Source organism: Seriola aureovittata, chromosome 16 (assembly GCF_021018895.1).
Source record: "Seriola aureovittata isolate HTS-2021-v1 ecotype China chromosome 16, ASM2101889v1, whole genome shotgun sequence".
Classification (NCBI taxonomy): domain Eukaryota; kingdom Metazoa; phylum Chordata; class Actinopteri; order Carangiformes; family Carangidae; genus Seriola; species Seriola aureovittata.
Window position 1 is genome coordinate 25321802 of NC_079379.1, and position 27261 is coordinate 25349062.

Below are 27261 nucleotides of genomic sequence, written 5' to 3' on the forward strand. Positions count from 1 at the left end.
CCTTTGAAATGTAGCGTAGACATTATAACGATGTACATGGCAGTACCGCGGTGTGACGGAAGGGGGCAGCGGCGTCATGGAGTCTCACTTGTGATAAACAGCAGAGAGACGCCGAGGAAGAGAAGACGAAGAAGAAGGCGACCATGTTGATTTAAAGGAAGAAGAAACACAATAGAGACGATTTATTTCAAGTAAAATTCAGTTATTAGAGCGACTTACAAAGAAAAAAACTGATCAGCTGCGAACTGGATATCCCTTGTAAAATAACAGACAAACTAAGGTAGGTTTTTCCGTGACTTTGAACCGTCCGGTTTCCGTTAAAAACATAAGAGTTGTTGTGAGCAGGCTAGCTAACGTTTGTGCTAAATTAGCCTTGAGGCTAGCGATCGTGCTATATAGCATTACGTTACAGATTAATTATCAAAGAACCAATGATAACAACATGTATCATTATTGTCTTTGACTTTTACGCATATAATTTTCAAATTAAAATCTTGCTCTTCATCTAAAGTCAAATACGAGTGTTGCAGCGGCTTAACAGCTAGTTAGCCTAAAGCTAACACTGGTTTCGCGTTAACGTTAGCCTAAAGTCGCTAATGCTGATTCTTAAAAGACGCAGCTCTCGAAATGTTATTGATTTACAAAGGAAAATTATAAACCCAATGAACCTACACAGATTGTTGAATATTTTATAAATGATTAATGTTAACTGTTTTACAAATAAATTGTTTGGAAAATCTCAGCAACCAAAAGTAAGTTGACGTTTATTTGAATGGAAGAGACTCAAACTGTCACCAGACAGATATTGGCTGTGATTATGAAATTAGTTTCAGGTAGACTCAGAGCCTTCACTGTAGGACAGCCGTGTTAAATCAGTCTGTGCTTCTTAATCTGCCTCTGAAGGCTGACACCTGGCAGCTTCACCTGTGCAATCTAAACCAATCCATTTAGTGAATTAGCTGCTAAAGCCTTTCACTGCTCTGAACTCCTGCAGGAGAGTGTTTGTCATCGAAGCTGCGGTTAACTCATTTGTTGTCATTGTTGCTTAATTCCCCACTAATGAGCTGAAACCGACCCCACCACAGGTTACAGGGACAAACAGTGATGTATTGAATGTATTGAAAATGCTCATGTCATTGGTTCTCAGTATGCTGGAAAGTCTTGAAAAGAACTGATTTTACTTCCCTAAAGAAAGGTATAAGTCTTAAATCTAGTCTCCTGGCTGCTGTAAACAGCACATTAGTTCTAATATGTTTCTGTGTGTGATTGTTGGCTGTCAGAAGATCTTTCTAACTAAAAGTGAGGCAGGTAGACAGCGGGTTGAGCCTCAGGAAGCTGTTCAGTCATTCTGTGTTTCAAACACTTGGACTGCTGCTGCCACAGAAGCTCATCAGCTCGTGTCAGTTTTAGGAAAAATTTAAATGAACTTGATGAATTAAATTTTTTTTGTGGTTAATTCATCCATTGTTTTACTGCTTACCTAGTTTCAAATTGGATTAATTATATTGGTGGTAATTATTATTATTATTATTCTATAGTGTTAGGAACTACTGAAAAAATGGGCTATGATAGTATTAGGCTATATTGTCCATACTGGTTTTCCATCTTTCATTTTTTTACCATGATACAGGTTTTTAATTAAATTCTATGATGTATTAGAAAGGTCTTCAAAAGTCTTGATTTGTACTTTATGAGCCCTTCAATGTAAATCTGAGTGTTTGTTAACAACATGGGAAACAAGGAAAAAATATTTGTGCGACACAAAATTGATCTTAAGCAAAAATCCTCCATTTTCAACTTCTCAGTTTTACGGGTTTGTTGTTTGAATAATCGAGACACGGCAGATTAATTTATTATGATGGACGATTCGTCAGCTGCTTGTGAACTGTTTTCAAATCTTCGCTGGATTTCTTTCAGGTGACAAGTTTGAGTTGTTGGCTGACTTTGAGGAGGCAGCGGGTTGATCACGGCCACACTCAAACACTTCACACAGCGACCTGAAGACCTGAGGTGTCCACAGAGAGACGGTCGAACACCTGGAGCAGGAAGGAGACGCACACAGAGGACTCGACAGGGGTGGAAAGCTGTTTGGCTTTGGACTAGATAACCCCTCGTATGACTTGTGTTTTCAGGATCCATTTTCTTTTCACGCGTGGAGAAACAGACACCCACACAGTGGAAATAAACAGAGCATTACAGACTATATGATTTTGGGGAAAGACTTGTACAAAGTTGGACATCCTTTTTTCAAGGACAGGGATATTGAGCAACTCTGATGGACTCGAAGTGGAAACAGGAAATATTGTTCCATTTAGAAACAGAAGTTAAAGTATTGAACTCAGATTAAATTGAAGAAGCTATTCCCCAAGTTCAGATTGCCTTAGTTGTTCTATTTCAGGACTTAAACCGCTTTGATACTTGTTCACATATAATTTTTCTATATTGTGGGCAAGTATATTCATGCATTTGAATGCAAATTTCTCTTCATTTTGAAGAGCTCTTGTGTAAAAAGGTGTTTTTTTGATGTTCCTGTACGTCAGTCACTCTGTTGTTGAAGGGGACCGAACTGCACGTACATGTGTATATGTAAATACTACCAATCCACTTCTGTTGTTAAAGCTTTGGACTTAAGAATAATAGAGAATATTGTTTGTTAATGCTTTATTAAACTTTTTTACTTTTGAAGAGAATTTTTAAAAAGAAAAACCTAAGAGGCAAAAATCTAATACTTTGAAGAAAAAAAACAACAAAAGCAAGGAAAACAGGAAAAATGGCAACGGCCAGAACAGAAAACGTCGGCCCAGTTGTCATGGGACTGAACAAGCAGAACGGGCAGCTCAGAGCAGGACAGACCAAACCAGCTTCAGTCCAGCCAGCACCCACGACTCAAGGGAAAGCTCTGGGTGCTCTCCAGAAAGCAGGCGGCGCCCCCCAGGACGGAGGAGGCATCAAGTTCGGAGATGACTGGAAAAAGAGCCTAAAGCTCCCTCCCAAAGACAACAGGGTCAAAACCTCAGTGAGTCCCATTGAACAACAGTTTCTAATCATACCGTAACCTGTAAGTTCTTTTCTACCTTTTCATCCTGACCCTTCTGTCCGCTGCAGGATGTGACGTCCACCAAGGGGAATGAATTTGAAGATTACTGTCTCAAACGAGAACTCCTGATGGGCATCTTTGAGATGGGCTGGGAGAAACCATCCCCCATCCAGGTACGCTTCATTTCTATCAGTGTTTCTTTATTGATCAGAACAACCTCACATGATCATCATCCACTCAGCAGCTTTTCTGGAGAATAGCTTTCTATTCCTCTGTGCCGGCGGCGGTCAGAGCGGCCATTTTGTTTCCAGGTTGTCTGTCTGTCCGTCTCATTCTCAGGACATCTCAGAAACACCTTGACTGAACTTCTTCAGATGTGGCACAAACATTCACTAGAACTCAAGGATGAACTGATTAGACTTTGGTGGTCAGAGGTCAAAGGTCACCGTGACCACAAACACTTTTTTAGCCATAATTCCAGACTTCACAGCAATTATGACACAATTTCACACACATGATTCATATTTTCTCTGAGTCTGGATAAACAGGAAGTGACCTGGAACTAGTCTGAGAGGAGGAGGAGCTGATTCTAGTTTTAATGACTGACATTATGTCTGAACCACTAACCTGTCAGGAGGCTTCATGGTTATAGACTCAATGTTTGGAACTCTTTTGGTTCATTATAACTCAGTCCAGATTTATTGCAGTTTAGTGCTTATTATCTTCACAGGGTCAAACATGTAAAACACAGTTTCAGCTTCCAGGATGAAATAAAATGCTAAAATGTAAAGTCAGCGACACAGTGTAGAATGGTTGTGTGTATAAGATCATGATGTGTTTAGGCATTGTGTTGTCACAGAATGAGTCTAAAGACGAGATCTTTGGTTGGTTGCAGGAGGAGAGCATTCCCATCGCCCTGTCTGGACGGGATATTCTGGCCCGGGCTAAGAATGGGACGGGGAAAAGTGGAGCTTATCTGATCCCACTGCTGGAGAGGATAGACCTGAAGAAGGACCACATACAGGGTGAGAGCCATGATTGACTTGCCTCTTCTTCTGTCCTTGGCTCTTGCTTTCTCCCTTTATCTCCTTTTCCCAGTTTCCTCTCCTCTTCTTTTTCTACCCTCTCATCACATTTCTAATCTTCGCTCCTCAGTCGTCTGGTGTTCACTTCTCCCTCTGCGATCTTAACTGTGATTTCTCCTGTACGTTGTTGATCCTCAGCCATCGTCATGGTGCCCACCCGTGAGCTGGCGCTGCAGGTGAGCCAGATCTGCATCCAGATCAGCAAACACCTGGGAGGAGTCAAAGTCATGGCCACCACCGGGGGCACCAACCTGCGAGATGACATCATGCGCCTGGACGAGACCGGTAAGAGTCCACTTCATGGAGTTTAGTACATCCAGTCTGGATGTTGGGTTATGATGTTCAGCTCGTCCAGAACATTATGATTCATAATTCAACATTATGTGTTTGTAGTTAAAGTAAGTTTTCAGATGATAAAAACAAAAGTGTGATTCCCTCGTGTTTCCTCCATCAGTGCATGTGGTCATCGCCACGCCTGGCAGGATCCTGGACTTAATAAAGAAGGGAGTGGCAAAGGTGGATAGGGCCCAGATGATGGTGATGGATGAGGTAATCATCGATCACAGAATGAAACCTGAGTGTGATCAATAGTTTATCTGATGATCTTCAGTCTCTAACAGTTTGTCAGTGTTTGCTGCCGTCGCTGCTTCATGTTGAATTCTCCGTGTCCGTCTCCTCTCAGGCGGATAAGCTGCTGTCTCAGGACTTTGTGGTGCTCATCGAGGACATCATCAGCTTCCTGGCCAAGAACAGGCAGATCCTGCTCTACTCTGCAACCTTCCCCATCAGCGTGCAAAAGTTCATGGTGAGCAGTCGGCTAATTGCCACGCCGCTCGTTTCAGACCCGATGGCTCGAGGCCACTTGGCACCGCTCGGCTCTCGCTGCAGACCGAGCTGTTCTCTCGCTGCGGCTCAGATCTGTGTCTGTGGCGTCTTCACCTACATCAGGATTTGATTTTGACACTGTGACTTTTTAAACCCTAACATGTGTGTGTGTGTCCTTGCTGCAGGCCAAGCACCTTCAGAAACCCTATGAGATAAACCTGATGGAGGAGCTGACTCTGAAGGGCATTACTCAGTTCTACGCCTACGTCACTGAGAGGCAGAAAGTCCACTGTCTCAACACACTGTTCTCCAGGGTAACGGACCAACTCTACGTTCACTGTTCATGCATTTCAAACTGTCCTTCTGTACTTGTTGAAGAATCCAGTTTCCTGTCGCACCGTGTTTTCTGTCCAGTGTCTGAACGGGATTAAACTCTGTCATCCTGCTTCAGTTTCCTCTTTCAGGAACAGACTTCAGCTCAGCAGGTTGATGCAGTGACTCATAACAGTGTCTCTCCCTCCCTCACAGCTTCAGATCAACCAGTCAATCATCTTCTGTAACTCCACTCAGAGGGTGGAGCTGTTGGCCAAGAAGATCACTCAGCTGGGTTACTCCTGCTTCTACATCCACGCCAAGATGATGCAGGTGAGACAGATGTTGACTTTTTGTTTGTATGATGTTTGTATTTTCTCAGGTGGCCAATAAGATTAAATGTGTTGCTGAATGTTTATCAGACTCATTCACGTATCTAGGATTTAGATTAATTAGGTTCAGGTAAATATTAGATGTGCAAGTTGTAAATATAATCATTGTGTCTACAAGTTGTGAGAATCTGGTTTATGTACAAACGACTTGACGAAAATTATGAGTTTCCATCCAAATGTTTTTAATAACTCTATTTGTTAAATTTATGTTTCTGGGAAAAGAGAGAAAAGATTTAACAACTTTCCCCAAATACAAATGGAAGATATTTGAACCATATTTGGCCAAAATCAGCAAAAGAATGACTTAACACACATTTCCATCCATTAGTTATGTAAATATTAAGAGTTGCTAAGATAAACAGCTGGTTAATTGAACCAGCTGTTTTTAATTGAAGAGTGACAGCGAGGCCTCGAACAGTGGAAACACAGTGAAGACGACATGATGGAAATAAAGCCTTTGTTTGTTTCATGTGTGAATGTGAGGTAGTTACTGCCTCATCCGATGGTTTCATCTCTTCAACAGAAGCTTCAATATTCAAGTCAAATGCTTCATGTACATGTGATTTTTCCACCTCGGCCTCAAACACGGAAACATTTACAATGTGCATTAAAACAGGTGGAAGATAACTCTTATTTTGTAGGATGTAATTACTACATGAGGATATAAATGTTACTCAATGAAGAACCAGTGGTGTTGAGCTCATAGTGAGGGGTTTGGTCTTTAACAGTCTAGACTGAGACTCATGGCTCATGTGTGTCTCTGGCTGTTCTCAGGAATACAGAAACCGTGTGTTCCACGACTTCAGGAATGGACTCTGCAGAAACCTCGTCTGCACAGGTGAGTTTCTGTTGTATCCTGTAACATTTCAAAACCACCTGTTTAATGTTGATGTTGCACTGACGTGATGTCCCGTTGTCTTCCTGTAGATCTCTTCACCAGAGGTATCGACATCCAGGCCGTCAACGTGGTCATCAACTTCGACTTCCCCAAGAACGCGGAGACTTACCTCCATCGTATCGGAAGATCAGGTTCGTTTAGTCACTGAAACTGTGAACTGATCCATTATATTATATTATAATATAGTGTGTGTGTGTGTGTGTGTGTGTGTGTGTGTGTGTGTGTGTGTTCCTGTGGGAGACCTGTAGAGCTCCATCTGCCTGTTTGCTTTTCACTGTGGCTGTTGGATGTTTTCCAGGACGCAGCGTCTGAACCGACTCATTCTGCTGTAAATGAGGACGGACACGGTGTGAACTCTGTCTGTTATAAAAAAGATAAAATGAATATATTACACACTGTCTCTCTCTCAGGGAGGTTCGGTCACCTGGGCTTGGCCATCAACCTGATCACGTCAGAGGATCGCTTCAACCTGAAGGCCATCGAAGACCAGCTGGTGACCGACATCAAGCCCATTCCCGGCAGCATCGACAAGAGCCTCTACGTGGCCGAATACCACTCATCCAGCGCCGACTGTGACGTGGAGGAGGTGGAGGAGAAACCAGGACGTCAACAGGATAGCACCTAAACAGGTGAGACTTAACTTTGAGATCAGTTTTAGGCTCCGCCCACACTGCTACGTTTTCATTTTAAAATTCATCTGTTTTCCTTCGTTACTCGACTCCGGGGTTTTCCAGCCCTGAAAACAGACTTCTGGAAACGCTGCTGGCCCCGTTTTATTTTGAAAACTCTGGGGTTTTATTTTGAAAACTGTTGGTTGTGTTGTAGTCTGGACAGAAACTGAGACCTCTGTAATAATGAGGTCACACCCATGGCCTCTCCTGATTGGCTCTCATCAGCCTGGACTACCAGTGGTGAATACAACATGATGATGAATGACAGTGTCACTGACCTTGTTGTCTTTGCAGCTGTTGTTCACTTACATTCTCTGTTTTAATGCTACAGCTGTCTCTGCTGTTCCTCCTTCAGAGGAGACAATCTACTTCCTGTTTACAGCGGCTCGCACATGCTCAGTGTAGGTGATGGTCATGTGAGAGAGAGCGGTTTAGTTTGAAAAGATTTTTTTTAAATGAAAACGTAGTGGTGTGGACGGAGCCTTTGACTTTTTCATTACATTACAAACCTCCGTCCTGCTAACGTTGACTCTTGTCTCCCTGCAGGACATTAGGAAAACGGGCTTTTGCACAGACATCAGCGCTTGCACAGTCTTCAGGCAACTCTTGAGTTTCACATTTCTCCTCCTCGTTTTCAGAGCCTGACAAATGGATGTAAAGGCTGTTTTTTATTTCTAAGTATTTCCTTTCTTTTCCTCAGAGAGCTGCCTCTTTCTTTTTTAAATGAACTGAGAAAGTTAAACTCTTGTTTTGCACCAAACTCGGTCGGGACTATAATATGTTTTCCTCCTAATATATATGTTGTTAGACGTGGGTGTGAATGAGCGTCAGAGCTGTGGTGAAGCGTCTTCCTGGGCGAGTGTGTTCATCACCAGCAGCAGGGTTGGTCTGTTTTTAATGTTACAATGGTGCACTTAAAACCAGCCATCGTTCTGTCCACTCACTGCTGTTGTCACTCAAGTGCCTTATTCCTCCCATGTTCACTCATTCAGAGTCTGCTGTCTTCTGTCACGCAGCAGAGAACGAGCACAAACCAGATGAACTAAATATTAATCTGATTTTATTTAAACGTTACATTATGCAAAGGGAAACGGACGACAAACACACACACACACCACACACACTCCTGCTGAGAGGTGTGTATGGGTGTGTGTGTGTGTCCAAACTTAAACTCCTCAAACATCCTGAATGTGAACGTTTATTTTTAATGTGAACGTTGCAATAAAAAAAGGGCAGCTTTATTTAAATACTGCGTGACTGTTTTTCCCTTTCACTATGAATAAAACATGAGCAGAGTTAAAATGGGAAGACACGAGCCCTCGTACTGAGTCATGGATGTTAGCTTACAACCACACAGACGCCATGGGAATCGAACGGCTGTCGGCGGACGCTTGCCTGCAGACAGTCGCTGTTGTTTGAAGATTCTCTTACGTAACAAAAATCACATTTGGCTGGTGAAACTGTAAAATCCATCAGCTTCTGGAGCTGGTGATGAAAACCTGCGACGCTTCAAAACAGCTTCCATCGCAACATTTGCCGTTTCCTTGGCGACAGATGAGCGAGTCTCATCGTGTCAGGAGAAGAAGATTCACAGGGTTTATGTTGAAGTTGGTGCAAAACAATAGTTTGAATTTTCTGCCACTTTCTTTTCCTCCCACATCTTAATGTGGAAATATAAGGTTTATAAAACAAGCTTTTCTTTTTTCTTTTTTTTTTTTTTTTTTTTTGCAAATCCTGAGGTGAAAGTTTCTTTTCTTAAGCCCCATCCTGACAGAATAGAAGTTGGTGAATGTATCAGTTGCCAATGTAAAGTCTGCAGCCCAGTGGTTGAACGCCGAGCTCTTAAGCATATTAGACAGTTGTCGTTTGTTTCGCTGCTGCTGCGTCAGAAACTCCAAACTGTTTTTATCAAATTATAGAAATAAAAAAACAAGAAAAGAAACGATGTCATGAAATCTGCTCGCTCTGTAAACGACAACGTTCCCCTTCAATTGAACTACGGTGAAAATCAGAAGAAATATCAGTTTTCTTTCGGCAGCAGCAGCGATATCTTTTTTTTTTATTTTATTTTATTTTATTTTTTTGCCCCCCCCCCCCTCCCCCCCTCCCCGGCACAGCTTTGTTTCATAATGATAAAATGTGAGTTATTTTGAGGGGCGGGATCTGTTTGAAAGCAGAATTGTAGCATCTTTGAACAGGCAGCTGTGAGTTTTTTTTATTTTTTTTTTTTTTTTTTCGTCCTCCCCGTACAGAGCGTCACTAATGATTTAAAAAAAACAAAAACAAAAAAAAAGACTTAAAAAAAAAGATTATTTTTGCTTTTTCAGATTTATTTTTGATGTTGCTTAAAGCAGTTTGGCTCTGTGAGGCTTCAGCACTGGGAAACTTCTGGAGGATTTTGGGTTATTTTTGCAGAAGCCAAGTGTTTTTATCAGACGCTCTCTGGGCGTCTCGAGTCTTTCCCTCTCTCTGGTTCTTAAAGCAGCGGCAGAAACTTTGATTTAAAGTGGTTTTTCCCTCCAACACCTCGTTAGCTTGACGATTGAAGTGCCAGAGAGACGCCGGGTTCTACAGGAGAGAGTTTGAAGGAAGCGTTGAAGCACTGTGATCTTCTTGAACCTGTGACAGATGATCAAAGTGCTGTGATTTGTTTTCAGCAGCTCAATCCACCCCCACCCCCCCCCCCCCAGGGCAATCTTTATACGAGGTGTTATGAATCATTTTGAGGAGACAAAATTGTAAATGATTCATTGTTTACACTAGTCGTTTACAGTTGTAAAAAAAAAAAAGAAAAAAAAAGAAAATACTTTGCTTCACGGGTGGAGGAGGTCGAATTATTTTGTTTCCTTTTTTCCCTTGAAATAGATTTTCAGGATTTACATTGAAGCAAAACCAAAAAAGTGGTGTGCGTGTGCGCATGAGGAAAGGTGTGTGTGTGTGTGTGTGTGTGTGTGTGTGTGGTGTGTGGGTGTGGGTGTGTGTGTGTGTGTGTGTGTGTGTGTGTGTGTGTGTGAGAGAGTGTGTGAGAGGGAGGTTCAGGCAACTGTTTGAGGGGTGTGTGTCTTTAAGTGTCCGTGAGTGTGTGTGTGTGTGTGTGTGTGTGTGTGTGAGAGAGAGAGAGAGTGTGTGTGTGTGTGTGAGAGAGAGAGTGTGTGTGTGTGTGTGTGAGAGAGAGAGAGAGTGTGTGTGTGTGAGAGAGAGAGAGAGAGAGAGAGAGAGTGTGTGTGTGTGTGAGACAGGCTGTGTTGTTTAGATTCTCTACGTTTACATGCAGCTTCAGTGAAACTCACGTCTGGACTAAAATCTCGTTTTTGAAAAATCAGATTTCATTAGAGTTGCAGTCGACCTGGTTTCTCATGATGTGGCAGTTAATCTGAAATAATAATAATTATAATAATAATAAAAGTGTCCTGTGAACAGTCTGTGGCTGCATGTGAGCGTAGCAGTTGTACGTCAGGTCTCAGACTCGTCTTGTGTTTCTGTTGTACGACGTCTCGAACATCAGTGTGAGAGTTCACGCTCGTCAGGGATGAGATTTTTGTCGTTTTTCTTTTTCCATCTCTTTCCTCCTCCAGGAGTTTGTGGACATGAATTTCATTTCCAATGAGACATTTCCCACTTTTCTGTCCTTGATGTTTTGTTGTCCATCACGTCTCTGACAGTCACTCCAGAAAGAAAAGATTAGACAGAGATTTAGAGCCAAACCTGTCGAGACCTGCTGGAAGTGATTGTGGATTTTTTTTTTTTTCCAATGTTGACTTTTCAAATGGGCTTTTATTATATATTATATTAGACGTCAGACTTTTGCCTGATTGACTCGGAACACGCTCGACCCCGTAAAGAAAACTCCCCTTGATGCAACTTCAGCTTTATTTTATTTCCTCCCAGCAGCTTCTGTCTCTTCTAACGTTTCACTCACCGAAGTAATTGTTGAGATCTCAGGAAGAGCTAATGTTGCTTAAAAAAAGTTTAAGGATCACAGTTGTAGTGAGAGAAATGTTAAAACTGACGGAATCGTTGGTCGGAGCAAATGAAATAAAACCAATAAAATGAGTTTGTTTAATCTAAATTAAACTTGTTGATGGGGTGAACTCTCAGAATGAGTCTGTGGTCACAAAGCAGATTCTGATCAATGCAGTTATGAATGTTGAGTGACTCAGTTGGTTTTGTCATTGTGTGTGTGTGTGTGTGCGTGTGTGTGTGTGTGTGTGTGTGTGTGTGTGTGCACGCTGACCTGTCAGGTCCGTCGTGCTCACGGGGGGAGGGAGGGATATTTGTCAGAAACTTGTTTAAAAGAGTAAAAAAAAAAAAAAAAAGAAGATAAGTGAGGAGTCGGGTACAGAACAGCAGTTCTATCGTTTCTCCTTCGAGCTCTGCAAATTCTTAATTGGCGAAATTCAAAAACTAAATTAAATATTATAAATGTCTGAATTGCCAGTAACATCTAAATTGAATTGCTGCACTGACTGAAACTCGCCCACGCTCCATTTGAGCCAAATGTAAGGATGAGCTCAGCAGATTGATGTAAACGGAGGATCCGGTCGCAGCAGCTCGTCGCTGCATCACTCAGAACACAGTGATGTCCCGACTCTGAATCAGCTCAAGTGTTATGGTTTGAATTCAGCTGAGGATATTACAGCAGTATTTCTCTAGAACAGGGATAGAAAGGAGTTTTCATACAGAATGACTCTGAATTGGCATGAAAAAAAAAAAAAATGTTGGTTAAACTTAAAACTTTCTTTTCAACAAAACCCTTCTGTAGTCAGTATTTCAGTTGTCTTGTTTGTACTTGTTGGTTCCTCGGTGACCCCGCATCATTTTGGACTTGAAATTCAATCGAGCCTAGAACCAGACTCCATGATGTTTTGGGAATTGATAACTTCCTGCGTCATTGTCCCATAATTTTTCTCTATTGTGCCATTAGGTTAAAAAACTCAGAAAAGATTTTGATTGGGTGGAACTGCAAAAATGTTTTTTTGTTCCCTGTTTCCTTATGAAAATGTGGCACAAGGTGTTTCAGCAACCTGTGTTCATCACTCTGTCCTCGACTGAAATACATGCAGGGCTGTAAAACTCAATAAATTGAACAGAAATTAACATCGTCTGTCGGCTCTTCATTTTTCCTCTGATTGATTTTATCTTTTGCCACATGGTTTAAATAAATCTGAAATTACCTGATGGCCTGACCAAATTCTTGAGGAGGACCCTGAAAGCTCCAGCAGAGGTGATCAGTGTGTGTGTTCATTTCTATAGCAGATTTCATACAGAAAAGTACGAAGGACAAAAAGTGAGTAAAAGTGTATATATTTATTTATGTCACTTTTTAAATATACAGTAAATACCAAAATACATTTTGAAAATAAAAAATGCTATTTGCTTTTATAAATCCAAATAATTCTGCATTTATTTATACTTGTCATTTCTTGTCCCTCCATAAAAAGGCAACTTAAAGGGTTTTACATCATGCATTAGAAACACAAATAACTTAAAACTAAAAAAATCAAAAGAATACAAAACCTTTTTAAAGGAAATTATTAAGTTAATAACAGACACATAAACACAAGAATACAGCTGTAAATTCTGACACAGTATCGCTGAAGTTAAACCAATGAAGCTCATTATTGGGTTTTTGTTGACAGTTGAATGAAACAACTGTCAGTTTACAGATTGGCAGTGGGATTAACATCTTTACTCCTTCACATACGTATGTAAATATAAACTGTATATATGTATGTATGTATGTATATATAGTGGACAATTTAAATTTCCACCAATGGGATGAATAAAGTATTATCATTATTACAGGTATGTACACTGTCCGCCATTAGACTGGTGAAAACTTTAAGATCTCTGAGAGAGAGAGAGAGAGAGAGAGAGACTGTTGTGTCAGTTACAAATCAAACAGACTGACTCTTGCTGCCATTTGACCTTGAAGGTATTTCATATAAACATTTCACTACACCCGCCCTTCAAACAGCGACCCACTGACGTCTCAGCTCTCCACCAATCACTGAGCTCAGAATTTTACGTCCCGCCCCTTTACAGCCAACCTCACTCTAATCTGCCAATAGTGTTTGAGCAGGAACATTACGGCATCGATATGAAGCCACGCCTTTGATTCTTCAGCTAGATAAAATGACTGACAGGTGTTACTGCCAATCATTTCTGCGAGTCACGGCCCGTCATCCAATCAAAACGCGTTTAGAGAAAAAAGGCGGGCGGTACGCGTCACTCGTGTCTTCTTCTTTGGTGCAACTGGATTCATCTTCCGGCTGCATCGTCCTCTGGAAATCACAACGTGAGTAGCAGACGTTTACGCGGTGTTTTATAAAGCGTTAATTTTCACCGGGAACATGTTGTTATTTTAGCTGCTTTTATCTGACAAGCTAATGTTCGTTTTCCTTCAGCAGCAGCAGCGATCTGTTTTACGGCTGTTAGCTGCTGGTTCAGAGGCTAAACCCAACGGTAGCAAGGAGCTAGCTTAGCTAACGTTTCATACTAGCTTTCATTCAAAACATTAAATACATTTAATAAACGGGGAACTTAGTGGCCACTGTTTTCTAATTGATTCCCGTCATATAACGTTATTTTTTTACTTTACGGCAGCCGGTGTTTGCTTCCTCCTCCACCTTCAAATGAATGAACATGATGTGGGAAAGGTTAAAGGGACACTCCACCAATTTCACACATGAAGATCAGTTTACTCAGCAGATTCTCCTCAGCTTGTGGCCTGTGACTCAGTTTATTGATAAAGTCTGTAGCTGTAAAATAAGCTTTCTACACTGAACAATGACAATAATATAATATATATAATAATTAACAGGAGAGACTGTTCACATGGACTTTTATTTATCACATAATAATCACATCTGTTGAAGGTTTGTGAGCCTCTATATAAACATATCCAGCTGAGTTGCACTAATGTACAGTCTATTATAGTCTATTACTACCATTGAACAGTGTATATTCTATCCTTAGTCTCTTTTTCCCCACTATTTATTCATATTTTATATTCTTTATTTATGCTATGTAATTATTGTATATAATTTAGCCTTTATTTGTGTTGATTGTTACTTCCCTCTTATACCCTGTTCATGTCATATGGGAGTTAATGTAATTACCATTTTCTGACTTTTAATTATCATTCACGTCAAGATCCAAATAATAATTGTGATTTGGAAACTGAATTTCTGATTCATCTGACCCGGCTCTTGATTGATTCACAAGTGCCTTAAATAACAAACAGATATGGTTGCCATGGTAACTAGTCCATCATTCAAGATGATTAGACTCAGATTTAATGGATGTAGACTAGATTTATATTGACCTTACACTGGTGTTTATACCCTTATACACCCAAGTCTAGTTCTGCAACTAATGATTATTTTAATTATCGATTAAGCAGTCAATGATTTCCTGAGTAATTGATTATTTATTGAAGTCTAAAATCCCAAAATATTCACTTTGCGATTATGTAAAACAGAAAATCATTACACTGGAGGAGTGGGAACAAGAGAGCTCAATAAATTAAACCATTGATTGATTTATCAAAATAATTGCCAATACATTTTCTGTAGTTCAAATAATCGACTAATCGGCTCTGACCAAGTCTTCAGACGTTCAGCTGCTGTGACTTGTCGAGTGAATAAATCTGTGTACGTCCCGTTTCTGCCACCTGACACAGAATTGAAGTCTCTTCATTTTTCACCGTTCTAAAGTTCTTCAGTTGTAATCATTTAGAAGAGTTTGTTGACTCTTGTGGTTTTCTCTCCTTGTTTAAGTCCCTCTCCTTCCTTCTCTCTGTCTTTATCCCTTTCCCTTCCATTCCTCCCTGTCTTCTCAGCATGGGCAGTGTCTTGGCTGCCAGTTCCCCCAACCCTCCGCCACCAACCTCCGGCGGTGCTGCTGCCCCCGGGTTGATGGTGCCGCCGGGCTTCGGGATGCCTCCGGTCTCCTCAGTTATACCCCCTACCGGGGCAGCAGCCGGAAAGGAGCAGGAGGCAGAAAACTCTCTACCTAACCCCGGAGCGTTTGACGAGTGTCATCGCAAATGTAAAGGTAAATGGAGAAAACTGAGCAAGTTCACATCAAAAATACCTGAGTGTACCTGAATGAACCTCATCTGATATGTTTCTCCTCAGAGGTTTTCCCCATGCAGATGGAAGGTGTCAGGCTAGTTGTCAACAAAGGCCTTAGCAACCACTTCCAGGTCAGTCCAGTTCCTTCTACACTAGAACTTCTTACCAACAGGGAACAGACGTTTATCAGTTTTTTCCCTGTACATGTCACTTTGAATAATTGCTTGTACATAGATTCATGAAGCGAGTGACGTCTTCGTAGCTCAGGTTTTTCTGTGGGATTCTGGAAAACATCCACTGAACTTTAAAAGCTCTGGACAGTGTTGGATGAAATGAACCGAGTGCGTCTCAGCGGTTCCACTGTGGCTCAGACCAAAGAAAGGAAACTGCAAACGTGTTCACGGTCCATTTTTGAAACTGTCTGAACTTCCTTTAAGGTGAATCACACGGTGCTGCTGAGCACCATGGGTGACTCCACCTACAGGTTCGGTGCTACGTATGTTGGAGCAAAGCAGACGGGTCCAGCAGAGGTGAGCAGCAGTGAAGTCATGTGATTCTCATCTGTAAGACATTTATATTTATATTGATTTATGTTTTGAGCTGCTGTTTCTGTTCAGTTTTTTCCAGTCATGGTGGGAGACATGGACAACAGTGGCAGCCTCAACGCCCAGATCATCCACCAGATCAGCAGCAGAATACGATCCAAAGTGGCCTTCCAGGTCAGTTAATGATTCATTTTATTAATATCATTTCCTCCATACTCTGATTATAGTACGTCTTTACTCTGCTAGTTTATTTCTCTTTTTCTTTTTCTCACTATACATGATTTTTATTAGAGCTTTGAATGAGCTCAGCACAGATTCATCTTATTGAAGTGTAATAAATTCAGAAACAGTGTCCTGGTGTCAAAGCGCTGGAATAAACCACAAATTAAAAAGATCTTTATCGAAATTGTTTGTGTGTTTATGTAAAAATAACAAATGATCAGCTGATTTACCGACAGATTTCTTTTAAAAATCTAAATAGTTGATATTGTTATCAACTTTAAACCTCCAGTATCTTTTGTGTTGTGATGTGAAACTCTGAAAGTCTCTGTCCTCAGACTCAACAGAACAAGTTTGTGAACTGGCAGGGAGACGCCGAGTTCAGGGGAGAAGATTTCACTGCAACTGTTACACTGGGAAACCCAGACGTCCTCGTCGGCTCTGGTAGGTCACCAGTCAGTCACCAGTCAGTCAGTCAGTCAGTCAGTCACTCAGTCAGTCAGTCAGTCAGTCAGTCAGTCAGTCAGTCAGTCAGTCACTCAGTCAGTCACCAGTCAGTCAGTCGTCAGTCAGTCAGTCAGTCACTCATTCAGTCACTCATTCAGTCAGTCAGTCAGTCAGTCAGTCAGTCAGTCAGTCAGTCAGTCACCAGTCAGTCACCAGTCAGTCAGTCACCAGTCAGTCAGTCAGTCAGTCACCAGTCAGTCAGTCAGTCAGTCAGTCAGTCAGTCAGTCACCAGTCAGTCAGTCAGTCAGTCAGTCACCAGTCAGTCAGTCACCAGTCAGTCAGTCAGTCAGTCAGTCAGTCAGTCAGTCACCAGTCAGTCAGTCACCAGTCAGTCAGTCACCAGTCAGTCAGTCAGTCAGTCACCAGTCAGTCAGTCAGTCAGTCAGTCAGTCAGTCAGTCAGTCACCAGTCAGTCAGTCATTCAGTCAGTCAGTCACCAGTCAGTCAGTCAGTCAGTCACCAGTCAGTCAGTCAGTCAGTCACCAGTCAGTCAGTCACCAGTCAGTCAGTCAGTCAGTCACCAGTCAGTCACCAGTCAGTCAGTCAGTCAGTCAGTCAGTCAGTCAGTCACCAGTCAGTCAGTCAGTCAGTCAGTCAGTCACTCATTCAGTCACTCATTCAGTCAGTCAGTCAGTCAGTCAGTCAGTCAGTCAGTCACCAGTCAGTCAGTCATTCAGTCAGTCAGTCAGTCAGTCAGTCAGTCAGTCAGTCACCAGTCAGTCAGTCAGTCAGTCAGTCAGTCAGTCAGTCAGTCACCAGTCAGTCAGTCAGTCAGTCACCAGTCAGTCACCAGTCAGTCAGTCACCAGTCAGTCAGTCACTCAGTCAGTCAGTCAGTCACCAGTCAGTCAGTCACCAGTCAGTCATTCAGTCAGTCAGTCAGTCAGTCAGTCACCAGTCAGTCAGTCATTCAGTCAGTCAGTCACCAGTCAGTCAGTCACCAGTCAGTCAGTCAGTCAGTCACCAGTCAGTCAGTCAGTCACCAGTCAGTCAGTCAGTCAGTCAGTCACCAGTCAGTCAGTCAGTCAGTCAGTCACCAGTCAGTCAGTCAGTCAGTCAGTCGTCAGTCAGTCACTCATTCAGTCACTCATTCAGTCAGTCAGTCAGTCAGTCAGTCACCAGTCAGTCAGTCAGTCAGTCAGTCAGTCAGTCGTCAGTCAGTCAGTCAGTCAGTCAGTCAGTCAGTCAGTCAGTCAGTCACCAGTCAGTCAGTCAGTCAGTCACCAGTCAGTCAGTCAGTCAGTCAGTCAGTCAGTCAGTCACCAGTCAGTCAGTCACCAGTCAGTCAGTCAGTCAGTCTTAAATCTTTGTATAAACATATTTTAAATGTTTTTACAGTTCTCTAATTCAACCACAACAAAGAAATTATCTGAACCTGAACACCTCTTATTGTCCCTGTTGTCCCCTTGTTGTCTCCCTGTTGTCCCCTTGTTGTCCCCTTGTTGTCTCCCTGTTGTCCTGTTGTCCCCTTGTTGTCCTGTTGTCCCCTTGTTGTCCCCTTGTTGTCCCCTTGTTGTCCCCTTGTTGTCTCCTTGTTGTCCTGTTGTCCCCTTGTTGTCCCCTTGTTGTCCCCCTGTTATCCCCTTGTTGTCTCCCTTTTGTCCCCTTGTTGTCTCCCTGTTGTCCCCTTATTGTCCCCTTGTTGTCTCCCTGTTGTCCCCTTGTTGTCTCCTTGTTGTCCCCCTGTTGTCTCCTTGTTGTCTCCTTGTTGTCCCCTTGTTGTCTCCCTGTTGTCCCCTTGTTGTCCCCTTGTTGTCTCCCTGTTGTCCCCTTGTTGTCTCCTTGTTGTCCCCCTGTTGTCTCCTTGTTGTCTCCTTGTTGTCCCCTTGTTGTCTCCTTGTTGTCCCCCTGTTGTCTCCTTGTTGTCCCCTTGTTATCCCCTTGTTGTCCCCTTGTTGTCTCCTTGTTGTCTCCCTGTTGTCCCCTTGTTGTCCCCTTGTTGTCTCCTTGTTGTCCCCTTGTTGTCCCCCTGTTGTCTCCTTGTTGTCTCCCTGTTGTCCCCTTGTTGTCTCCTTGTTGTCTCCTTGTTGTCCCCTTGTTATCCCCTTGTTGTCCCCTTGTTGTCTCCTTGTTGTCTCCCTGTTGTCCCCTTGTTGTCTCCTTGTTGTCTCCTTGTTGTCTCCCTGTTGTCCCCTTGTTGTCCCCTTGTTGTCCCCCTGTTGTCCCCCTGTTGTCCCCCTGTTAGGTATTGTTGTAACACACTACCTCCAGTCTGTCACGCCGGCTCTGGCTCTGGGGGGGGAGCTGGTTTACCACCGCAGACCAGGAGAGGAGGGGGCTGTGATGTCATTCGTGGGCAGGTACACAGGTGAGCCACAGGTTATTGTGACTGTGTAGTTTGGATTGATAGAGCTGGAGGTTTCACTCGGACCCCTCCCCCCCCCCCACAGGCAGTAACTACATCGCCACGATGACGCTCGGCTCAGCGGGAGCTCACGCTTCATACTACCACAAAGCCAACGACCAGGTGACGACCTCCTTCACCTTCTCCGCTCATCAGACTGTTTCATGTTTCCCTCCCGCTCTGACTCCGTCCTCCTGTCCTCCTGTCCTCCACAGCTGCAGCTCGGCGTGGAGTTCGAGGCGAGCACTCGCATGCAGGACACCAGTGTGTCGTTCGGTTACCAGCTAGATGTTCCTAAAGCCAACCTACAGTTTAAAGGTGGGAAGACGCCTCATTATATTTGTTATATACAATAATAATAATATCATTATATTTTCTTTCATCCAGGCAACACAGTTTTTTGTTTTGTTTATTGTAAAGCTGATAGTCGACACTTGAATAGAGCGAGACGTCGTCGTCTGGTTAAAGGGGCGTGACACATGTTTTGCATTAATTATATTTATTGTATATAAATGAAAAAGACCGTCATTCAGGTTTGACCTCGTGTCACGTTTTATAAGAGGAAACGGGGAACAGACATGTCTGCACATATTCAGTGTTTTTATCTCTTATCTTTGATGAAGCAGATCTGACTTGGTGTCTGTGTCTCCAGGGTCAGTAGACAGTAACTGGATAGTCGGTGCCACATTAGAAAAGAAGCTGCTCCCTCTGCCGCTCTCTCTGGTCCTTTGCTCCTTCCTCAACCACCGTAAGAACAAGTTCCAGTGCGGTTTCGGTGTCACCATCGGTTAGACGGACTGAGCGACGACCTGCGGACGGACGGCGGACGGACTCGCTCTGGACGAACAGACTCTGCCATGTGCTCCACACTACTGTGTCCCATCACCTCGGACTGTCCACCACCTGTTCGGCGGATTGGGCCGTTAACCGTGACGTTGTTTTCCTCTAGACTGATGAAAGGTACTAATGTAAATCTAACGACTTTAACCCTCTAATCGCCTGATTGGTCAGAAGTGTAACAGAATGTGATCGGTGTGACTCGTAGTAACGTTACAGAACCACAGAGCTCTTTGTCTGAGTTCAGCCTGTCGCCTTTTGTTTTGGATTTTATTCTTTTTTACTGTAAAGTCTGTTTCTGTCTGAGCTGCAGTGGATGAAATCATCGTCATGTGTTGAGTAACGAGTTAACGGGAGGGAGTGTGCTGTATGTCACTTTCACAATCATCACTTGTTTTGTTGCCTTTTTTTTATGTTACATACATTTGGATCAGTATATATATGACTGTATATACCTCTGGGAAACTGATAAATACCATTTCTTACAAAAACCTCACGTCTCGGTCGTTTGCTTCAGTCCGTCTCGTCTCACCAGGAAGTGCTTTTATTTTGAATTCAAGTCTGTTTAGGGTTTGAACCACAGATCGAGGTTTGGACGAGGTCTCAGAACATTATTAAACACAATGATGAAGCACAGAACTCCTGAGAGACTTTCCACTAAATTCACTTCCTGTTTCAGAGTCTGTTGTTTTTGTTTTAGCATCAGCTCGTGTCTCTGAACAGGGTCCTGAGTTAAACCAGGTTTCAGTCGAGTGTCTGTTCAAGCACGAGGGAGACATGGTGCTGCAGTGCATTATGGGAAGAACTAGTGTGTGAATGTATATTTTTTCCTTTGTGTGAGTCGGTTTTCATCATGGTAGATTTGTGGTGAAGCTTTTAATTACAAACTGTGTGTAAAACAACACGACCCTGCGACACAGAACTTCATCATCAAGTTTTTATTTAATAAAATTAACACTGGTTAAAGTTTGAATAAATATCTTCTGTGGAGGTCTGAGCAGCAGACGGTCTGTTTACTGGGTCAGCTGAGTGAAGGACTCCCACAGAGCAGCCAGCTGCTTCTTCAGGTTCTGGACGTCGGTGTCCAGCTTGTCCTTCAGCTCCTCTCCGTATGGAGCCAGGTTCTGCTGGATCTCCTGGGTCTTCTGCTTCAGCTGGGTCTGGAAGTTCTGGGTCAGGGGGATCATGCTGGTCTGAAACTCCTCCAGACTCTGCTCCATCTTCTGCTTCATCTCCTGGGTGTAGGGAAGCATCTGGACCTGCAGCTGCTGCACGCTCACGTCCAGCTGCCCCTTCAGCTCCTGGCTCTTCTGCAGCAGCACGGCCTTCAGGGCCTCTGGGTCCATGGCCTCAGCGTAGGGGGTCGCCTCCCTCCTCAGCTCCTCCACCTGCTTCTGGAGGTCCGACACCAGCTCCTCGGCGTAGGGCTTCAGGCCGGCGCTCACGGCGGTCAGATCTTTCTCCAGACGGGCCTTCAGCCGCTCGGACTCCTGGGTAAGCTGGGTCATGAAGTCCTGGGTGAGAGGAGCCACCTGAGTCCGCACAGCGACCACGTACTGGTTCACGGCGTCGGCGCTCTGAGAGATCTTTGCGCTGCGAGACAGAAAAGAAACGGTCAGTAAGTGAAAGGTGTTTGTCTCTGATGTCATTCACCTTCTTCATCCAGTCGTCTCTCACCTGACTTCCTGTCCCAGCTCCGACGCTCTGATCTGCTTCACTGTGTCTCCAGCCGTCAGCGTCGCTTTAGCAACATAGTCCCAGAAAGCCTCTTCCACCACCTGCAGCTTGCTCCTGGGCGGCTCCTGCCACAGGATGTTGGCATTGCAAACTGCAGAAGAGGTCAGAGGTCACAGAGGTCAGAGGTCAGAGGTCAGACAGTTACTGAGGTTCACATGGATCCAAAAGAGAAAACTCACTCACCAGAGAAAAGTGCGAGAACCACAAGAACCTTCATGACTGAACTGGAACTTAACTGCTGGATAAAGAATAAGTTAATTAATATTAATTAAGAGTTAATTTAAACATGAAGATATTAAATAATGACATGTTTTACCTTCAGAGCTCGTCTCTTCTCTCTGTGTCTGAGGCCTGTGACGAGCTGCCGGACGCTCGCAGGTTTTATAGTGGTGTTGAAGAGTAAAGTCCGTCTGTCGCTGCCTCGCTGGACGAGTCCTGTCACTGCTGTCGCTACACGTCACGGCGTCGCTGTCATCGCTCGCTCGTCTTCAGTTCAAACTTTCCTCTGACACGTCAAGTGATTCAGTCATTTCCGTTTATAAACAGAAGTTCAGCAGCTGAGAGTCAAACCGATGATTTCAGAGTTTATACTTTGGTGTTATTGTTCATTAATGTTTGTGATATTAATTATTCATTTCATTTATTTTTGTGTGGTTATGGAGCGCTCATATTAGCACCTGTTGGTATAATTATAAAAGTGAACGTTATAAATCCTTTTGTTAGGAAAAGTTTCTTCTTTCACATGTTTTTGACTCTTCAGTGAAAGTTTCTGGAAGAATCGGACGAAGTGAACGAGACTCGTCCTCTGAGACTTTCAGTTTGTCTCCTGATTCACTGCTCGCGTTGCACACTTTTATCTTTTATTGCACACATTCTTTGTCCTTCTTACCCACAATGCAACTCAACCGCCAACAGTTTGAACATAGATTGAGCTACAGGGGTCAGTTACACTCAGCTCTCTCTGTTCACGTTTAACAGACACAGTTTCCTCCAGAGCCACAAACGGTTTTCACATGTACAGTCGGACTCTGGGAGCTGTGATGTAAACACACAGTAAATCACATGACCACAAAACAAAGCAGGTCAGTCGGTGAATGAAAACAGCAGAATCAGTTTTTGTCTCTATTCTTTAAGTCTGTCTTCTTGTTTCTTTGAGGGATATAATGTTAATGTGTGTTTCCCACCTGACCTCTGGTGACCTCTGAGTGACCTCTGGTGACCTCTGAGTGACCACAGAGCACCGTCACCACTGAGTCACAACACTTCACCTACAGCTGTAACACTGATATTATATGGTATTTTAATCAGAGTGAGACGTCTCTCTCCAGCTCCCTGTTAATCACTGTTTGTTATCAGCCTGAGGAGGAAACAAACCTTGATCATCTGCAGGTCGGAGGAACAACTGGACCAAAGTCCTGCTCACACCTCGCTGACCTACGAACCCCCGACAGCAAGACCGACAACGCTGAAGTAAAACTACAGAGTAAACCAGTTTTAATTGGTAACAGAGTGAAATATTAATAATCACATGATCTTACTCTGAGTTTCTGTCACACATGAGAAAACAACGTTCACGTCTCATTAAATCAACTCTGGGATTCTTCTGCTTTTATTCAGATGTTTTATAGATGATAATGTTTGTGTGATTGTTCAACAGTTTATTAATGTGATCAGTAATAAATTATATTATCAACCAGTTTAGTTCAGTTTTAGTTGATGTGTGTTTGTGTCTCTTATATTTTATATAATAGTACAATATTTACTATTATATAAAATATATATACAATATGTTCCTTTTTCTTTTTTAGGCTTTTTATCAACATGATAAAGTCTGGTCCTCAGGCTGTGACTACAACTATAAATATAAATATAAATATAAATATAACTATATTACATAACTGACTTTAACTAACAGATGGATCTCCAGGACGTGGTTCATTCTTATTCCCCTCAGGATGAACTGTAATAACCTTGGTGATCAACTTTTCTTCTTCTGTCATCATCAGGTCAAAACATACATTTCTTCATTATTTTAAATACCTACAAAATGAATAACATTTAATAACATAACAACCTTTAACATGGAAAAAAATGGAAGAAATCTCAGGAAGAGAAACGGGAAGGAAACGCTGAAAATAAAAGTGAAAACCAAAACCAGACAGATGTAAGATAAATGATTAGATTAAACATAAAAACACTGAGACATAAAATAAGAATAAAAGTGAATGAGAAGCATCAAAACCCTGAGAGCAAGAAGAGATGTGTGTATGTACATACAGATGTTTGAACATACAGATGTGCACAGTGTCACACTGAGCGATTCTTTATCTAGAGACTCAACAGCAGCTGGTTCCTCAACAAAGACTGAATTTACTCTAATAATCAGCTGTTTCCGGTGTAAAGCAACATGTATGTGATGTTGTGTCAGACGTGTTGATGAGGGTCTGATGTGGAAGCAGCAGCAGTGACAGCTCGACACTCGGCTCTGGACTTTACTCTGTTCTCGGATCAGCTGCCTATAAAACCTGAGCGGTGAGCAGGACGCTCAGACTCCCGCTCAGGTAAACTCAGGTAAACTCAGGTAAGACACCGCTCACCGTCACTCCTGCTGCTCTGAGACACGACAGAAAAGCACAGAGAGATAATGAGCATGTTTCCTTTCAGCCGCAGAGACAGTCATGAAGCTCCTGGTGGTCCTCGTCCTCGCCGTGTTCACAGGTTCGATCCCCGTTTCTGCTGGAAACTTTTTCTACGTGTTAAAGATTGAACATCACGTGACACTCTTCTCTTCTGTTCCTTCAGGTTGCAATGCAAACCTCGTGTGGCAGAATCCCCCCAAACACCAGGTGGACATGGTCAAAGATGCTTTCTGGGACTACGTTGCCAGGGCAACCATGACCGCCGAGGACTCCCTGAAGCAGATCCGACGGTCTGAGCTGGGGAGGGACGTGAAGTAAGAAGTGATGTTTTACTGTGTGAGATGTCAGTGAGAGACAGAGTGACCAAACAGCACACTCAGCGACATCAGAGTCAATTCATCAATCAATCGTCAATCAATTTTCTCAGTGAGCCCCGCCCACTTTAGAGCAACAAGTAAAAAAAGATGTTAAAACTGATTCAACTTTAACTGAAAGTAGGAAGCTGATGGAGAAAAAGTTTCCAGGTCCTTTAAAAAGAAACATTTCTGTTGATTTAGTTTGTAATGTTTTAAAGTCAGATTTCACACACAGACTTCCTGTCTCTGCAGCAGCCTGATCTCTGAGAGCGCCGACGCCGTCAACAAGTTCACCGACGCTCTGCGGACTCAGGTGGCTCCTCTCACCCAGGACCTCATGTCTAAGTTTACCCAGGAGTCCGAGCGGCTGAAGGCCCGTCTGGAGAAAGATCTGACCGCCGTGAGCGCCGGCCTGAAGCCCTACGCCGAGGAGCTGGTGTCGGACCTCCAGAAGCAGGTGGAGGAGCTGAGGAGGGAGGCGACCCCCTACGCTGAGGCCATGGACCCAGAGGCCCTGAAGGCCGTGCTGCTGCAGAAGAGCCAGGAGCTGAAGGGGCAGCTGGACGGGAGCGTGCAGCAGCTGCAGGCCCAGATGCTTCCCTACACCCAGGAGATGAAGCAGAAGATGGAGCAGAGTCTGGAGGAGTTTCAGACCAGCATGATCCCCCTGACCCAGAACTTCCAGACCCAGCTGAAGCAGAAGACCCAGGAGATCCAGCAGAACCTGGCTCCATACGGAGAGGAGCTGAAGGACAAGCTGGACACCGACGTCCAGAACCTGAAGAAGCAGCTGGCTGCTCTGTGGGAGTCCTTCACTCAGCTGACCCAGTAAACAAACAGCTGATCCGTCCTCACTGCTCTCTGATGGAGAGTCCAGAACCTCATGTTCTTTATGTTTATACACTATTCTGTCTTTTGTGTGACTGTTTACAACTGGAAGTTTTTTCTGTCAAACAATAAATAGGTTCAAGGAATTTTATTTTGTCACGAAACTTTTCTTTATATTTGAAATGAAAAACTTTAAAAGCTTTAAAAACAAAACAAACACAATCATTAAGAAAAGACATTGAGCGTCTGTAAGCACTGAACAGCTGATCGATAAACACTGAGGTTCTGTATCACTGCGTCTCACTGAGGAAGGTTAAAGTTACAACTGGTGAAAAGATGAATTCATAAACAGTGAATGAAGCATTGATCTCTTCAACACTCATGTTTTCACTGCATCAGCTGATCAGGCTGCTGCTTTAAACAGATTATTCTTCATCACTGACAGTGACGAGTCCCGTTGTTGACGTTGCTCATGTTACCGTCACATTGTTGTGTTATTTACTCCTGTTGCTCAGAAACATCACGTCACTGATTCTCCACAGACTCGTGCAGCTGCTGCTTCAGATCAACCGCAGAATAAAAGTTAGAAACATGTTAAAATCAAATCAGAAGAAACACAAAAAGTTCAAATGCAAAATAAAGAGTTCATCAAGCAACAAACGGCAGGTGGCATGTGTAAGCTTCAGTGTGAAAACAACAACAACAACAACAACAACAACAACAACAACAACAATAATAATAATGATAACATTTCAACGTTTTGTAAGTTTATTGGCTGGTTTCCACGTCTGCGTCACTTTTTAGATGATGATGATGATGATGATGATGAGATGATGATGATGATGAGGAGGATGATGATGATGATGATGATGATGATGATGATGATGATGATGATGTAGAAAGTCTTGAGTCAACCTGAATCATCTCAGACATCCTGAATATAAACAGCCTCAGTCTGTGGCTCCCAAACTGTGACTCGCCAAAATAAAACTACCTCATTGGTTGAATTCCCTTCTTTTATTTAAAGGACCAGTGTGCAGGATTCACAGGATCTGATGGAGCGGCTTCTCTTCTACACTGTCCGCCATGTTTCTACAGACTACGGTGGCCCTGAGAGCTCAACACATGCAAACACACAATTCAATTCAAAGTGAGCTGCAAGTGCTCACAACACAACGGAAGTGTTTCCAGGGGACACTAAAAAGTGACGGACCCGGCTGAGACGCACAGTGTTTCTGACTTGTTGTGGTCTGTGCTGCGTGGTTGTGTGTGTGTTGGTGTGTGTGTGAGGATCTGCAGCTCATGTGTCAAACTGATGATTGCGCTTCAGGGCCACCGTACCAAACCAGACGCCAGCTGTCGAGGAGGTCTGTGTTTTTATGTCACCTGCAGGCCGCCGTAGTTTCTCCTACCTGCTCGGAGAAGATGCTGGAGGCCACTGAGTCCTTCACACTGCTCCTTTAATTTACTTTTAAAGATGAAATGATCCAGTAATTTACAAGATGAGAGGAAATAAATTCTGAAAACCTCTGACTTGTTCATGTTAATGCTCTGAAGGTCTCACACACGGTCCATGAATCTGCTTTAATGCCTCATGTCTGTTTATTTTACCAGCTGCACTGAAGGTGTTTCCACCTTTCCAGGGTTATTGATTGATCAGGGTGGACGGGGGTGGATTGTTGGAAGTTGTCCCATCTTATAAAACCTGCAGGATCAGACTCTGAACCAGAGCAGCTGGACAGTGATTTGTATGAGCAGAGTGACTTTTGTCCTTGTTCCTGTTGTTTTATCAGCAGCTCTGTGTTTGTGACAGAGTCTGATTATGTGACGGAGCAGCTGCAGCGTTTTTACTCTCAGACACAATCACAGTTTATTGAAGGATCTGTATGAAACTGTTGAAGCGTTCCTCCTCAGAGGTTTCAGAAGCAGCTGAGATCAGATGTTTACCTGT

At 43.2% G+C, this 27261-nt stretch overlaps 4 protein-coding genes across 7 annotated transcripts; 3 read left to right on the forward strand and 1 right to left on the reverse strand.

Moving 5' to 3' along the window:
- Positions 1 to 122: 122 nt before the first annotated feature.
- On the forward strand, positions 123 to 12317 carry LOC130183602 (probable ATP-dependent RNA helicase ddx6). 2 transcript variants are annotated; one of them, XM_056399183.1, is made up of 14 exons: positions 123 to 280; positions 1918 to 3016; positions 3106 to 3210; positions 3933 to 4062; positions 4261 to 4407; positions 4577 to 4671; positions 4805 to 4927; positions 5133 to 5261; positions 5476 to 5592; positions 6426 to 6489; positions 6579 to 6680; positions 6960 to 7178; positions 7767 to 10180; positions 10240 to 12317. In XM_056399183.1, exons 2-12 carry the CDS (start codon positions 2771 to 2773, stop codon positions 7172 to 7174), a joined length of 1473 nt encoding a protein of 490 aa, XP_056255158.1. In that variant the 5' UTR covers positions 123 to 280; positions 1918 to 2770; the 3' UTR covers positions 7175 to 7178; positions 7767 to 10180; positions 10240 to 12317. The 2 variants fall into 2 exon arrangements, with proteins under 2 accessions (XP_056255158.1, XP_056255157.1); XM_056399182.1 differs by having other exon boundaries at positions 10248 to 12317.
- A 1093-nt stretch (positions 12318 to 13410) lies between these two features.
- tomm40l (translocase of outer mitochondrial membrane 40 homolog, like) lies at positions 13411 to 20241 on the forward strand. 2 transcript variants are annotated; one of them, XM_056400198.1, is made up of 10 exons: positions 13411 to 13518; positions 15064 to 15278; positions 15362 to 15429; positions 15736 to 15828; positions 15916 to 16017; positions 16401 to 16506; positions 18755 to 18877; positions 18960 to 19036; positions 19129 to 19231; positions 19566 to 20241. In XM_056400198.1, exons 2-10 carry the CDS (start codon positions 15065 to 15067, stop codon positions 19703 to 19705), a joined length of 1026 nt encoding a protein of 341 aa, XP_056256173.1. In that variant the 5' UTR covers positions 13411 to 13518; position 15064; the 3' UTR covers positions 19706 to 20241. The 2 variants fall into 2 exon arrangements, with proteins under 2 accessions (XP_056256173.1, XP_056256172.1); XM_056400197.1 differs by having other exon boundaries at positions 13445 to 13518; positions 15002 to 15278.
- A 152-nt stretch (positions 20242 to 20393) lies between these two features.
- On the reverse strand, positions 20394 to 23163 carry LOC130184281 (apolipoprotein A-IV-like). The gene is made up of 4 exons (XM_056400199.1): positions 21804 to 23163; positions 21671 to 21725; positions 21428 to 21578; positions 20394 to 21343 (listed from the first exon to the last, which is right to left on the reverse strand). The coding sequence occupies exons 2-4, from the start codon at positions 21702 to 21704 to the stop codon at positions 20764 to 20766; spliced, it is 765 nt and encodes a 254-aa protein (XP_056256174.1). The 5' UTR covers positions 21705 to 21725; positions 21804 to 23163; the 3' UTR covers positions 20394 to 20763.
- A 290-nt stretch (positions 23164 to 23453) lies between these two features.
- LOC130183966 (apolipoprotein A-IV-like) lies at positions 23454 to 27058 on the forward strand. Of its 2 annotated transcripts, none has more exons than XM_056399675.1 (4): positions 23454 to 24068; positions 24152 to 24205; positions 24290 to 24440; positions 24735 to 27058. In XM_056399675.1, exons 2-4 carry the CDS (start codon positions 24166 to 24168, stop codon positions 25312 to 25314), a joined length of 771 nt encoding a protein of 256 aa, XP_056255650.1. In that variant the 5' UTR covers positions 23454 to 24068; positions 24152 to 24165; the 3' UTR covers positions 25315 to 27058. The 2 variants fall into 2 exon arrangements, with proteins under 2 accessions (XP_056255650.1, XP_056255651.1); XM_056399676.1 differs by having other exon boundaries at positions 23454 to 24058.
- The last annotated feature ends 203 nt before the right edge of the window (positions 27059 to 27261 follow it).